We start from the raw sequence: 15,327 nt of genomic DNA, 5'->3' as shown, positions 1-15,327 counted from the left end.
TATGTCGGAACTTCATGGCTTCATGCGATCATGCATTTATTTTAAAACAATTTTTTAGGTGAACATGCTATCTAGATATGTTGGGGGAGCTTGTGCTCCAAATATTATGGCACGTTTTGAATTTAATGGAATTGACTGTGGTTCTGGATTTCTTATTTCTCTAGTGTTACTATTGAGGTTTATTAGTCACTTGTGCAAGCCAATATTCAACTACAGTTGTCATATCGTTTTCATAATAATGATCTCGTTCTCATTTCTGAATCGCTTTCATGAAATTGTCAGTGGAACAGCGGCCTGGCCTGCTGTGTGACAAATGGCAACCACATGCCCAGGGAAGAAACCCAGAACTGATCCAAGGTGCATATGCACCAGGTATCTACATAACATTTTTAAAACGTAAAAAGAATTATAAAAAAAATCAGCATGTAGAGGAACATGTCAAGAATTAGAAAAAAAAATCAGCATATAGAGGAACATGTCACATGTTCTAATGTGTGCACGTAAAGTTTCATATAAAACCGTTAATTTTTGTGTTCGTGTAAAAAAGACAAACTGTTTTGAGAAATAGACTATTTTAGCACCAAAAATTTGTCTTTTTTACATAAGGCAGAAAACATTCAGTTTTTGTTAAAACAACTTTGTGAGCATGTAACATGTTTAAGATATACACAAGAAATTTTTCTAAATACTTCTTTAGATGCATCCTGTCCCAGATTAGCCAATATGATATGTTCCTCATTTGATGGGCTTAAAATCTGCACACTGATGGTCGACTTGTGGAACATGTCAAACTAAAACCGCGAGAGGCTGGAAACTGATCACAATTAAACAGCTTTGGCTCAAATCTCTACAAATGTCTTTGTAACAAGGAAGTCCTAGTCTATGTTTCATGCAAACATGCTTATTTTGGTTTGTACATACATATGAGCCACAGTGGCAGAAAAATTAAACAGCTGATCACACACAAATACTGAATGGCATGACTTTTTTGGATCACGCACAGAATCTTGTCTACATCCTTCTTTCTCTTTTTGGGCTAGAGTGCTTCACCTAACAAGTCTTACTGCTTCTACATCGCCGCCACCACCGACGACTGGGGTAACAGAAAGCGAGAGAAGAAACTCTGTAACTGTAAGACAATAACAACAGGGCTTTGGGGTTACGTCTACCATTCCATTGAATTGGTCCTTCTAAGATCTTGCGATGGTTTTTTCCTTATGACAACTTGGAATGCTTGTTCCTTGAGCTGCATAACACAAAAACACATTAAAAACATGAAGTAAAAAAAAATACTGTTTCATGTTTTAATATCGAACAACTAAAAAGTTTTGTTAAAAAAATGATATTATACCTGATAACTAAGACATGATTTTTTCTGAAAAATTCATGTCTGAGCAAGTTATTTAAAGGCCTTAGTGCACAGGGATTTCAAGAGTAGAGGATATAATACCAATGGTGTTACTGTTATCTCCCCGTAAACACCAACCGTTCAGAAGAAAATGGACAGGGCGGGGAACATATAGTACCACGATGTTTCAACATGACTAGTATTCCAGGGCAAAAAGTTCTCAAAATTGCTGTCCAGACAAAAAAAAACTACAAATATTTTTTCTCTGGCCATAGACCATTTTAAAATAGCAAAAGTATAGACTTTGACATATGTTGAGGGTATATGGGGAAGCAATGGTGGTGAAATAATGATTCCGGACAATTTGACATATCATATCGACAAGATCAAGAGGGGTTTCCTGTGGGAGGGTAAGAAGGAAGCCAAAGGTGGAAACTGCCACGTCAACTGGAGCCGAGTCTGCAGGCCCATCTCGTACGGCGGTTTGGGCATACCAGACATGGAGAGGACTGGCCTTGCGCTGCGGCTTCGCTGGCTTTGGCTCTCCCGCACGGACGATCGACGTGCGTGGAGCGACCTTGACCTGCAGTTCACATCTGAGGAACGAGCGCTGTTCTTTGCCTCCACCACCATGACGGTTGGGAACGGCCGCGACGCACTCTTCTGGGTAGACAGGTGGATCGACGGCCGCGCCGTCCGCGAGATCGCGCCAAGCCTATACGGTTGCATCCCCAAGCGCCGGCGCAAGGTCAGGACCGTCGCCCAAGGGCTGCTTGGAAACGCCTGGGCTCAGGACATCCACGGCATCCTCGGCGTGCACGAGATTGGCCAATACCCGACGCTCCGGGCTGCCGTCTCGCGCATCACGCTTCGCACCGAGCCCGATAGGCTGGTCCGGAAGTGGACTGCCACTGGTACCTACACCGCCAAGTCTTGCTACCTTGCGCAATTCCATGGCTCCACTGCCTCCAGCTCCTGGAAGCTTAATTGGAAGACTTGGGCGCCGCCGCGGGTCAAGTTTTTCACTTGGCTTGCCTGCATGGATCGCTGCTGGACTGCCCAACGCCTCGCCAGGCGAGGCCTCCAGCACCATCCCCGCTGCCTCCTCTGCGACCAGATGCCTGAGACCATGCACCATCTCCTCCTCGCCTGTCCCTTCTCACGACAGGTTTGGCACGAGGTGTTGGCTCGCCTCCGCATGACCTGTCAGCCGCCGGACAGCAACGACGCCTCCATCGACGACTGGTGGCGCAAGGCCAGGCAGATGACCGCCAAGCCTATGCGCAAAGGGCTAGACTCCTTCACCCTGTTGACGCCTTGGATGCTCTGGAAGCACCGCAACTCTTGCGTGTTTGACAGAACTCAGCCCTCGGTGCGCGACTTGGTCCAGGAGATCTTCGATGAGGCTCATCTTTGGGCTAGGGCCGGCGCGAAGGGCATTAGGGTAGTGCTTCCGACGACCTGGGATGTGCACTGAGTCACTTCTTGTACCTGTACCCCGCCTCCTAGGAGGCTTGTAAAACTATCTATCTTTTCAATGGAACGAAACGCAAAAGTCTTTTGCGTTTTCTCGAAAAAAAAAATAACAATCTGGTTATCATATTTACCCCAATATTGATAAGAGAACACCTCAACATGTTAAGCATCCTAAGAGAATTAACCCCCCACTAATTGACGTCTGAAACATGGAACTGTACATTTTAGTAACCCCCACTATTTAACGTCTGAAACATGGAACTGTACATTTTAGTAACCACCTTCTTTTCAAGCCTCTTAAACAGGTCTGCAATATATGCTTTTCAATGATGAACAAAAAAACTATTGTGGATGTTATAGAATTATTGTCTCATTAAAATCAAGGGGATCCATATTGTGAGTTTGTAGATGCACAAACTTAACTTAAACGTGTCAAGTATGCTCCATATATAATAAAGCAACTGCTAAGTCTAAACATGATTTTATAAGCACTTATATTTTGCAGACAGAACCTACCTCGTTAAGCCTCTTCTCGTTTTGCTCCTCCTGCGAAATAATAGAAACAACTCAGTGGAAGGTCATATGACGAAAAGTTAATAACACAGGGCCGCAGGAACATACAGGCAGTCAGGTGCATGCAAGAGGCAATTAAGTCTCAGTCTAATGTGTCCAAGAAAAAGATACTTTGGCACATAAGACATAACTTTGGTGATGAGTGATGACAATAGGACATTTCTATCAGGCATAAAAAGGCCAAACGATGACCAATGAACTAATGGACAAAGATATGGGTTGCAACATAAATCATGTAGTCATGTGAAAGAGTTGGCATATTAGGTATGTGATAATCAACACAAGCGATTTAAAATGATCATAGATATATCAATTCGGCATTGCCCTAGTTGGCTTAATTCCATAGTGTTCCCTCATGCCCTCTCTAATAAGCATATAATGAAGGGATGCACTATCTAACTGATTGATTGGCCATCAAACCATGACCAATGAACTAATGGACAAAGATATGTCTATTCGGCATTGCCCTAGTTGCCTTAATTCCATAGTGTTCCCTGTCTAATAAGCATATAATGAAAGGAGGCAGTATCTAACTAATTGTTCGGCCATCAAACCATGGAAAGTAAGCATAGGCAGTCATGGCATGCACACTCAATCCCCAGAATTCATAACTTCATTCCAAACTATAAGGCAGAATATAAGAAAGGTAAGTACCTGTTCTCTTAGCAGTTCAGCATGCTCCTCCTCGAGCTGCGTGACCTGTGCCTCCAGCTCTGCGATGTAAGCCTGCATACGAGAAAGCGTCAATTTTTACACTCAACTCAATTGCGCAGCAGCAGAAAGGCGAAATCTTTTTCCAAATCGAGGCATTCCACCCAACCTGCTTCCTCTCCCTGGACCTCGCCGCGGACTCGCGGTTCTTAATCATCCGCTTCTGGCGCTGCGTGGCCGCGCGGTCCATGGGATCCATGAGCGCCCTCTTCCTGCCCCTCCCGCCGGCAGCAGCGCCGCCGCCCCCTCGTCGCCGCGCCGCCGCCACGGCGCCCTCCGCCGCATCGGGGAACACTACGGCCATGGGCCCCTCGACGCCCGCAACCCTAGCCTCCTCCTCCCTGGCGAGGAAATCCTCCAGGGTCATGACGGCCGGGTCGGCGCCGCCGCCGCCGGCGGGGGCGGGGGCGGGGACGGGGGCGGAGAGGCCCCCGGTGGCGGAGATCTCCTTCCAGACCTCCTCGGCCGTGCGGCGGGCGGCGACGGCGGCGTCGGGCGCGGGGGGCGGGTCGCCTCCGGCGCCCGCGGGCGGCGCCTCGCCGTATATGTTGCGGAGGATGTCGTCCATGTTCATGGATCCGATGCCGCTGGCGCTGCGGAAGCGCGCGAGATCGGAGGCGGACGCGGTCGCCGGCGGCTGCGACGAGGCCGCCATGACCCGCGACGATGCCATGCGCCGGCCGCGGCCCGCGGCGGCGAGTGACGACCCGGCGGCCGGCGCGCCGCGGGGCTGTCCCTGTCTCCTTCCTGGCTCTCCGCGCGCGCTGGTGGGCTGATTTTTTTTAGGGAGGGAGTCGAAGGTTTCGGGGGTGGAAAGCTCTCGGCGAGACGTGGGGAAACGATGGAAGCCGCAGCAGCTCTGCGCTTGTGTGTTGTGTGAGAGGAGACTGCGACCGTCTCTCGCTCCGGTGGTGCTTTTCTTTTGCCAGTGTGTGTGCGGCGTGCGCAGCGCAGCGCAGCGTGGTGCCGCTTTCTTTACGCGTGAGCTTGATGGATGAGTTTTTATTTAGTGGGTGATTCAAAAGCGCACCGCGGGGGCACGTCACCCTGGGTGAAAACAATGTTTATCCAGATGCACACAAAAAAGTGCCGCAGAATCATACACGTTATCATGTTCCATAGTTAAAGTTATTTACAAGATCCTAATATTTGTGTTTACAAAACCAAGTTCAGTGCTCAAAATTGCATATTTAGAGCTATTTTACCATGCTTTGCGAAAAGTCACCGTCGTATGGGAAGACTATGCTTTTTAAAGTCATTCAAAAATATATATTTAGGTTAAGTGTCTACTATTCGCTTAGATGAGCTTGTGTTCTCCAAGGTTAGTGATTGTTACTTGTTATTTCGATGTTATTCAGACGAACAAGAAAATACACCAACTTCCTCCTCGTGTGGCTGTATTTGTCCTGCAAAAATATTATGTTATTTTTTTCATATGTATAATCCTTTTGACCGGGTGGGTGGTCCTATATCCGTAGCAAAACTATGGGGTACATATTTTGGGAGCAATTATCGTTTTTCGATGCATATGTTCAATCACTTGATATGAGCATACCATAATTTTGAAACCTACATCCAAAGAACCCTTGAAATGGTCATGAATCAAAAGTGCAAGTTCTCCCGCAAGCAATGTGTTTACAACGACGGAGGCAGGAAAGATATTTGAAGGGGGGATTGAAAAATCCTCTTGGAAATGGCTGGGGAGGGCCAATGTGTTAAAATAGAGTCTTTTATGGAAGAAGAAGACAAGGGATATACAAAGAAAATCATCATGTTCGGGGGAGGGGGAGGGGGGCGCTGCTGGTCCCCCTATCTATACCAGCGTGTCTATACACCCAAGAGAGAGTTGACCCGAAGACATCAAGGCCCAACGTCAAGTTTCCAAAGAACTACAAAAGAGAGATGTTGGCACCTCCCCTTCTCATCCAAGCACCTCCAAGCTCAAGCCTAGCTTCAAGTTCCCAAAGAACTACAATAGAGAGATGTTGGCACCTAGAACTTTGGATATGTGACTTACTGGTTTCTAGCGAGTTCATTATGAGAGCATGCCATGTTCCGTCCAAGACTTCCGAGTCGGAAAAAACTTGTACTATCGAGAATGTGTTTCTTTAGTTTGGACAACAACTTTCCTTTGGATACTCTTGGAGTTTTTTTTGGATAGGCTGACTCCACAGGAAACCATGTCAGTACAATTTATTGGTCTGACTATTCGAATTTTTTTAACTCATCACATACTTCGCGATGTCTTTATCCATAACAACAGGGACTTTTCCATGGAACCATCATTTTGCCCCCTTTGCCTAAATGTACTCGTACCTCTTTTGTGCAAATTAAGAGAAAGGAAGATGGACATGTGCCTAAGTTCAAAGTTGAGAGCTTTGAAATCCTATCGTTTGTACTTACTCTCCATACTCCAGTCAAATCCATATGAGATCGTTGATGCTTATTGATACGTCTCCAACGTATCGATAATTTCTTGTGTTCCATGCCACATTATTGATGTTATCTACATGTTTTATGCACACTTTATGTCATATTCGTGCATTTTCTGGAACTAACCTATTAACAAGATGCCGAAGTGCCGATTCTGTCGTTTTCTGCTGTTTTTGGTTTCAGAAATCCTAGTAAAGAAATATTCTCGGAATTGGACGAAATAAAAGCCCGGAGGCCTATTTTCTCACGAAGCTTCCGGAAGTCCGAAGACGAAAGGAAGTGGGGCCACAGGGGAGCCAAACCCTAGGGCGGCGCGGCCCCCTTGGCCGCGCCGCCCGTCATCCGGGGCCCCTGTGCCCCCTCTCGACTTGCCCTTCCGCCTACTTAAAGCCTCCGTGACGAAACTTCCAGCACCGAGAGCCACGATACGGAAAACATTACCGAGACGCCGTCGCCGCCGATCCCATCTCGGGGGATCCCGGAGATCGCCTCCGGCACCCTGCCGGAGAGGGGAATCATCTCCCGGAGGACTCTACACCGCCATGGTCGCCTCCGGAGTGATGAGTGAGTAGTCTACCCCTGGACTATGGGTCCATAGCAGTAGCTAGATGGTTGTCTTCTCCCCATTGTGCTATCATTGTCGGATCTTGTGAGCTGCCTATCATGATCAAGATCATCTATCCGTAATTCTATATGTTGCGTTTGTTGGGATCCGATGAATAGAGAATACTTGTTATGTTGATTATCAAAGTTATGCTTATGTGTTGTTTATGATCTTGCATGCTCTCCGTTTCTAGTAGAGGCTCTGGCCAAGTTTTTACTTTTAACTCCAAGAGGGAGTACTTATGCTCGATAGTGGGTTCATGCTCGCATTGACACCGGGACGAGTGACGTAAAGTTCTAAGGTTGTGTTGTGCTGTTGCCACTAGGGATAAAACATTGATGCTATGTCTAAGGATGTAGTTGTTGATTACATTACGCACCATACTTAATGCAATTGTCTCGTTGCTTGCAACTTAATACTCGGAGGGGTTCGGATGATAACCTCGAAGGTGGACTTTTTAGGCATAGATGCGGTTGGATGGCGGTCTATGTACTTTGTCGTAATGCCCAATTAAATCTCACTATACTCATCATGATATGTATGTGCATTGTCATGCTCTCTTTATTTGTCAATTGCCCAACTGTAATTTGTTCACCCAACATGCTGTTCGTCTTATGGGAGAGACACCTCTAGTGAATTGTGGACCCCGGTCCAATTCTCTTTACTCGAAATACAATCTACTGCAATACTTGTTTTTACTGTTTTCTCTGCAAACAATCATCTTCCACACAATACGGTTAATCCTTTGTTACAGCAAGCCGGTGAGATTGACAACCTCACCTGTTTCGTTGGGGCAAAGTACTTTGGTTGTGTTGTGCGGGTTCCACGTTGGCGCCGGAATCTCCGGTGTTGCGCCGCACTACATCCCGCCGCCATCAACCTTCAACGTGCTTCTTGGCTCCTCCCGGTTCGATAAACCTTGGTTTCTTTTCGAGGGAAAACTTGCTGCTGTGCGCATCATACCTTCCTCTTGGGGTTGCCCAACGAACGTGTGAAATACACGCCATCAAGCTCTTTTCCGGCGCCGTTGCCGGGAGATCAAGACACGCTGCAAGGGGAGTCTCCACTTCTCAATCTCTTTACTTTGTTTTTGTCTTGCTTAGTTTTATTTACTACTTTGTTTGCTGCACTAAATCAAAATACAAAAAAATTAGTTGCTAGTTTTATTTTGTTTGCTATCTTGTTTGCTATATCGAAAACACAAAAAAATTAGTTTACTTGCATTTACTTTATCTAGTTTGCTTTATTTACTATTGCTAAAATGGCCAATGCTGAAAATACTAAGTTGTGTGACTTCACAACCACAAATAATAATGATTTCTTATGCACACCTATTGCTCCACCTGCTACTACAGCAGAATTCTTTGAAATTAAACCTGCTTTACTGAATCTTGTCATGAACAATTAATTTTCTGGTGTTAGTTCTGATGATGCTGCTGCCCATCTTAATAATTTTGTTGAACTATGTGAAATGCAAAAATATAAAGATGTAGATGGTGATATTATTAAATTAAAATTGTTCCCTCTCTCATTAAGAGGAAGAGCTAAAGATTGGTTGCTATCTCTGCCTAAGAATAGTATTGATTCCTGGACTAAATGCAAGGATGCTTTTATTGGTAGATATTATCCCCCTGCTAAAATTATATCTTTGAGGAGTAGCATAATGAATTTTAAACAATTAGATACTGAACATGTTGCTCAAGCTTGGGAAAGAATGAAATCTCTCGTTAAAAATTGCCCAACCCATGGACTGACTACTTGGATGATCATCCAAACCTTCTATGCAGGACTAAATTTTTCTTCGCGGAATTTATTGGATTCAGCTGCTGGAGGTACCTTTATGTCTATCACTCTTGGTGAAGCAACAAAGCTTCTTGATAATATGATGATCAACTACTCTGAATGGCACACGGAAAGAGTTCCACAAGGTAAGAAGGTAAATTATATTGAAGAGTCCTCCTCCTTGAATGATAAGGTTGACGCACCACCCTTCGATAACACTTGAGTTACACTTTCTGCGCCTAGCTGAAAGGCGTTAAAGAAAAGCGCTTATGGGAGACAACCCATGTTTTTACCTACAGTACTTTGTTTTTATTTTGTGTCTTGGAAGTTGTTTACTACTGTAGCAACCTCTCCTTATCTTAGTTTTGAGTTTTGTTGTGCCAAGTTAAGCCGTTGATAGAAAAGTAAGTACTAGATTTGGATTACTGCGCAGTTCCAGATTTCTTTGCTGTCACGAATCTGAGCCCACTGCCCTGCAGGAAGCTCAGAAAATTATGCCAATTTACGTGCATGATCCTCAGATATGTACGCAACTTTCATTCAATTTGAGAATTTTCATTTGAGCAAGTCTGGTGCCATTTTAAAATTCGTCAATACGAACTGTTCTGTTTTGACAGATTCTGCCTTTTATTTCGCATTGCCTCTTTCGCTATGTTGGATGAATTTCTTTGATCCACTAATGTCCAGTAGCATTATGCAATGTCCAGAAGTGTTAAGAATGATTGTGTCACCTCTGAATATGTCAATTTATATTGTGCACTAACCCTCTAATGAGTTGTTTCGAGTTTGGTGTGGAGGAAGTTTTCAAGGATCAAGAGAGGAGTATGATGCAACATGATCAAGGAGAGTGAAAGCTCTAAGCTTGGGGATGCACCCGGTGGTTCACCCCTGCATATATCAAGAAGACTCAAGCGTCTAAGCTTGGGGATGCCCAAGGCATCCCCTTCTTCATCAACAAATTATCAAGTTCCTCCCCTGAAACTATATTTTTATTCGGCCACATCTTATGTGCTTTTTCTTGGAGCGTCGGTTTGTTTTTGTTTTTGTTTTGTTTGAATAAAATGGATCCTAGCATTCACTTTATGGGAGAGATACACGCTCCGCTGTAGCATATGGACAAATATGTCCTTGGTTTCTACTCATAGTATTCATGGCGAAGTTTCTCCTTCGTTAAATTGTTATATGGTTGGAGTTGGAAAATGATACATGTAGTAATTGCTATAAATGTCTTGGGTAATGTGATACTTGGCAATTGTTGTGCTCATGTTTAAGCTCTTGCATCATATGCTTTGCACCCATTAATGAAGAAATACATAGAGCATGCTAAAATTTGGTTTGCATATTTGGTTTCTCTAAGGTCTAGATAATTTCTAGTATTGAGTTTGAACAACAAGGAAGACGGTGTAGAGTCTTATAATGCTTTCAATATGTCTTTTATGTGAGTTTTGTCTGTACCGTTCATCCTTGTGTTTGTTTCAAATAAGCCTTGCTAGCCTAAACCTTGTATCGAGAGGGAATACTTCTCATGCATCCAAAATACTTGAGCCAACCACTATGCCATTTGTGTCCACCATACCTACCTACTACATGGTATTTTCCCGCCATTCCAAAGTAAATTGCTTGAGTGCTACCTTTAAAATTCCATCATTCACCTTTGCAATATATAGCTCATGGGACAAATAGCTTAAAAACTATTGTGGTATTGAATATGTAATTATGCACTTTATCTCTTATTAAGTTGCTTGTTGTGCGATAACCATGTTTATCGGGGAACGCCATCAACTCATTGTTGAATTTCATGTGAGTTGATATGCATGTTCGTCTTGTCCGAAGTAAGGGCGATCTACACCGAGTTGAATGGTTTGAGCATGCATATTGTGAGAGAAGAACATTGGGCCGCTAACTAAAGCCATGATTCATGGTGGAAGTTTCAGTTTTGGACAAATATCCTCAAATCTCTAATGAGAAAAGAATTAATTGTTGTCAAATGCTTAAAGCATTAAAAGAGGAGTCCATTATCTGTTGTCTATGTTGTCCCGGTATGGATGTCTAAGTTGAGAATAATCAAAAGCGAGAAATCCAAATGCGAGCTTTCTCCTTAGACCTTTGTACAGGCGGCATAGAGGTACCCCTTTGTGAAACTTGGTTAAAGCATATGTATTGCGGTGATAATCCGGGTAGTCCAAGCTAATTAGGACAAGGTGCGAGCACTATTGGTACACTATGCATGAGGCTTGCAACTTATAAGATATAATTTACATGATGCATATGCTTTATTACTACCGTTGACAAAATTGTTTCATGTTTTCAAAATCAAAGCTCTAGCACAAATATAGCAATCGATGCTTTTCCTCTATGAGGACCATTCTTTTACTTTCAATGTTGAGTCAGTTCACCTATTTCTCTCCACCTCAAGAAGCAAACACTTGTGTGAACTGTGCATTGATTCCTACATACTTGCTTATTGCACTTATTATATTACTCTATGTTGACAATATCCATGAGATATATATGTTACAAGTTGAAAGCAACGGCTGAAACTTAATCTTCTTTTGTGTTGCTTCAATACCTTTACTTTGAATTATTGCTTTATGAGTTAACTCTTATGCAAGACTTATTGATGCTTGTCTTGAAGTGCTACTCATGAAAAGTCTTTGCTTTATGATTCACTTGTTTACTCATGTCATACACATTGTTTTGATCGCTGCATTCTCTACATATGCTTTACAAATAGTATGATCAAGTTTATGATGGCATGTCACTCCGAAATTATCCGTGTTATCGTTTTACCTGCTCGGGACGAGCAGAACTAAGCTTGGGGATGCTGATACGTCTCCAACGTATCGATAATTTCTTGTGTTCCATGCCACATTATTGATGTTATCTACATGTTTTATGCACACTTTATGTCATATTCGTGCATTTTCTGGAACTAACCTATTAACAAGATGCCGAAGTGCCGATTCGTTGTTTTCGTCTGTTTTTGGTTTCGTAAATCCTAGTAAAGAAATATTCTCGGAATTGGACGAAATAAAAGCCCGGAGGCCTATTTTCTCACGAAGCTTCCGGAAGTCCGAAGACGAAAGGAAGTGGGGCCACGGGGAGCCAAACCCTAGGGCGGCGCGGCCCCCCTTGGCCGCGCCGCCCCGTCATCCGGGGCCCCCGTGCCCCCTCTCGACTTGCCCTTCCGCCTACTTAAAGCCTCCGTGACGAAACTTCCGGCACCGAGAGCCACGATACGGAAAACATTACCGAGACGCCGTCGCCGCCGATCCCATCTCGGGGGATCCTCGGAGATCGCCTCCGGCACCTCGCCGGAGAGGGGAATCATCTCCCGGAGGACTCTACACCGCCATGGTCGCCTCCGGAGTGATGAGTGAGTAGTCTACCCCTGGACTATGGGTCCATAGCGGTAGCTAGATGGTTGTCTTCTCCCCATTGTGCTATCATTGTCGGATCTTGTGAGCTGCCTATCATGATCAAGATCATCTATCCGTAATTCTATATGTTGCGTTTGTTGGGATCCGATGAATAGAGAATACTTGTTATGTTGATTATCAAAGTTATGCTTATGTGTTGTTTATGATCTTGCATGCTCTCCGTTTCTAGTAGAGGCTCGGCCAAGTTTTTACTTTTAACTCCAAGAGGGAGTACTTATGCTCGATAGTGGGTTCATGCTCGCATTGACACTCGGGACAGATGATGTAAAGTTCTAAGGTTGTGTTGTGCTTGTTGCCACTAGGGATAAAACATTGATGCTATGTCTAAGGATGTAGTTGTTGATTACATTACGCACCATACTTAATGCAATTGTCCGTTGCTTGCAACTTAATACCGGAGGGGTTCGGATGATAACTCTGAAGGTGGACTTTTTAGGCATAGATGCGGTTGGATGGCGGTCTATGTACTTTGTCGTAATGCCCAATTAAATCTCACTATACTCATCATGATATGTATGTGCATTGTCATGCTCTCTTTATTTGTCAATTGCCCAACCGTAATTTGTTCACCCAACATGCTGTTCGTCTTATGGGAGAGACACCTCTAGTGAACCGTGGACCCCGGTCCAATTCTCTTTACTTGAAATACAATCTATCGCAATACTTGTTTTTACTTGTTTTCTCTGCAAACAATCATCTTCCACACAATACGGTTAATCCTTTGTTACAGCAAGCCGGTGAGATTGACAACCTCACTGTTTCGTTGGGGCAAAGTACTTTGGTTGTGTTGTGCAGGTTCCACGTTGGCGCCGGAATCTCTGGTGTTGCGCCGCACTACATCCCGCCGCCATCAACCTTCAACGTGCTTCTTGGCTCCTCCTGGTTCGATAAACCTTGGTTTCTTTCTGAGGGAAAACTTGCTGCTGTGCGCATCATACCTTCCTCTTGGGGTTGCCCAACGAACGTGTGAAATACACGCCATCACTTATTAAGTGACTCATATCCTTATGAGATCTTTGGTGCTTGAGCGATTCCCTTGAGATAACGTTGCAAGGGTTCAATATCCAAAGTGCTAGAAAAGTTTCCGTTATATTTTAAAGGGTGTACGCTTCCTAGTCTACTGGATGGATTGTAAGCCTTCGTAGTTGTCGTGAAGGAGCCAAGAAGCTTGTGAAAGCCCAATGTGGCCCACTGGTGTGAAGATCTGCCATAGTGACTAGACATGGATTTTGTATCCTTGCAAGATAGAGGTATACATGAAACTTGGTGATCATGGACTTTGTTTGCGATTGTACTTTAACTAGGACCTATGATAGCACCAACAATCCAAACATGAGGGATAAATATTTGTGTTGTTATCCTCTAACACTATTCCTTTAATTTAATGCAAGCTACTTTTCTACAAGTCTATCTTTGTAATTTGCTCTTTTTTTGGTGTTGTTGCCAACAAGTAGATAGTAAGTAGTTAAAAGCATCCATCTTTAAGTTTAATTTTGTTATCACTTATTCATCCCGCTAGTCGATTGTACACAATAGAGAGACAACACGTGGACCTGACTAGTGTTAACTTGGAGGGAGCTCCCAATTTCAAGCCGACAACATGCCTCCACCACCCTCACTCTATTATCACTAGGAGGAAGCACAAGCAGGAGAAGAGAGAGATGCAAATAGAGTTATCTCATAGTCGCAAGTCGATACCATCAAATTATTGCTAGTCGATTGTCACTAGTCGTCGGTAATAAAGTGTTGTCTTAGAAAAACCACTAGAGAGGTAGACTCCAATTTCATTCGCAAAACCTTGCAACATTTTTATTGTCACCTAAGTTGACGACTAGGTAGCTCGTTTGATGGGCCTAGCCGTAGCTTGACATTTGGGTCGGATTTGGGCCACGATTTTCCACTGGAAACCCGACATTGAAGCAGACAAAAATAATGATTATATATATTTTTATCCAAAAATAGGCTACTTTTATATTATATATATTATGTTATATCCTGAAAATATTTTGCTACTACATATAAAATACGTATATTTTGACTGTTTCGGGCCCGGCCTTTTCAGTCGGCATTTCCACAGGCAGTTCCGTCCGACCCCGTGATCGGGAGGGCCTATTCTCCGCTTTAAGCGGGAGGGAGCGTGGGTTCGCTTAAAGGAATCTAACTTGGGCCAGGCCCATTTATTCTGTCGCTGTTCTCCCGGTCTGTTTCGTGTGTAACAGCGTGAGTTGGACAGTTCCAGATTTTCAAATCCATACAAATTCACAACGAAACAAAATTTAAAATCTATAAAAATTCTAAACAAAAATATTCAAAACCGAACGATTTTCAAAAGCGAATAATTTTGAAAAGCGAACAATTTTCAAAATTTGAAAACGTTCAAGTTTAAAAAATGTTCAAATATGAAAATAGTTCAAACTGAAAAAATGTTCATATTTGGAAATGTTTAAAATAAAAAATGTTCAAATTTAAAATTTTGAAAAAATAGTTTATAAAATGTTCAAATATGAAAATAGTTCAAACTAGAAAAATGTTCATATTTGGAAATGTTTAAAATAAAAAATGTTCAAATTTAAAATTTTGAAAAAGTTCAAGTTTATAAAATGTTCAAATATGAAAATAGTTCAAACTAGAAAAATGTTCAGATTTGAAAATGTTTAAAATAAAAATTGTTCAAATATAAAAATCGTCCAAATTCGAAAAAAGTTCAAATTCAAAGAAGTTCAAATTTTGAAAAGTTCAGAAAAAACCGAACGACAAAACAGAGACGAAAAAACCAACAAAACCAAAGGAAAACCAGAAGGAAACGAGAAAACTGAAGAAAAAACGAAAGAAAGCCTCTGCCCTAGCTAATGGGCCGGCCCATGCCTATCCCGCTCTGAGCGGAGCCCCAGATACCGCCCGCTCTGAGCGGGGAATAGGTTCCGCCTCGATCGCGCGCTTCTTCTTCTTCCCGCCCCCTC

General features: G+C 43.4%; 1 protein-coding gene across 1 annotated transcript; it reads right to left on the bottom strand.

Annotated features, from left to right (window-relative positions):
• Nucleotides 1–808: 808 nt before the first annotated feature.
• Nucleotides 809–5,019, bottom strand: LOC124707492 (bZIP transcription factor 12-like). The gene is made up of 4 exons (XM_047239148.1): nt 4,218–5,019; nt 4,052–4,123; nt 3,341–3,370; nt 809–1,246 (listed from the first exon to the last, which is right to left on the bottom strand). Exons 1-4 carry the CDS (start codon nt 4,779–4,781, stop codon nt 1,166–1,168), a joined length of 747 nt encoding a protein of 248 aa, XP_047095104.1. The 5' UTR covers nt 4,782–5,019; the 3' UTR covers nt 809–1,165.
• Between the last annotated feature and the right edge of the window lie 10,308 nt (nt 5,020–15,327).

Source organism: Lolium rigidum, chromosome 4 (assembly GCF_022539505.1).
Source record: "Lolium rigidum isolate FL_2022 chromosome 4, APGP_CSIRO_Lrig_0.1, whole genome shotgun sequence".
NCBI classification, from domain to species: domain Eukaryota; kingdom Viridiplantae; phylum Streptophyta; class Magnoliopsida; order Poales; family Poaceae; genus Lolium; species Lolium rigidum.
This window is presented reverse-complemented; position numbering and strand designations above follow the sequence as displayed.

What these genes read in the sequence shown, in the direction of transcription:
- LOC124707492 (XM_047239148.1), bottom strand. Translation starts at nt 4,781, where the DNA reads ATGGCATCGTCGCGGGTCATGGCGGCCTCGTCGCAGCCGCCGGCGACC. An exon ending in CTGAACTGCTAAGAGAACAG is followed by an intron (nt 3,371 to 4,051) that starts GTACTTACCTTT and finishes ATTATTTCGCAG; the next exon opens with GAGGAGCAAAACGAGAAGAG. An exon ending in ACGAGAAGAGGCTTAACGAG is followed by an intron (nt 1,247 to 3,340) that starts GTAGGTTCTGTC and finishes TGTGTTATGCAG; the next exon opens with CTCAAGGAACAAGCATTCCA.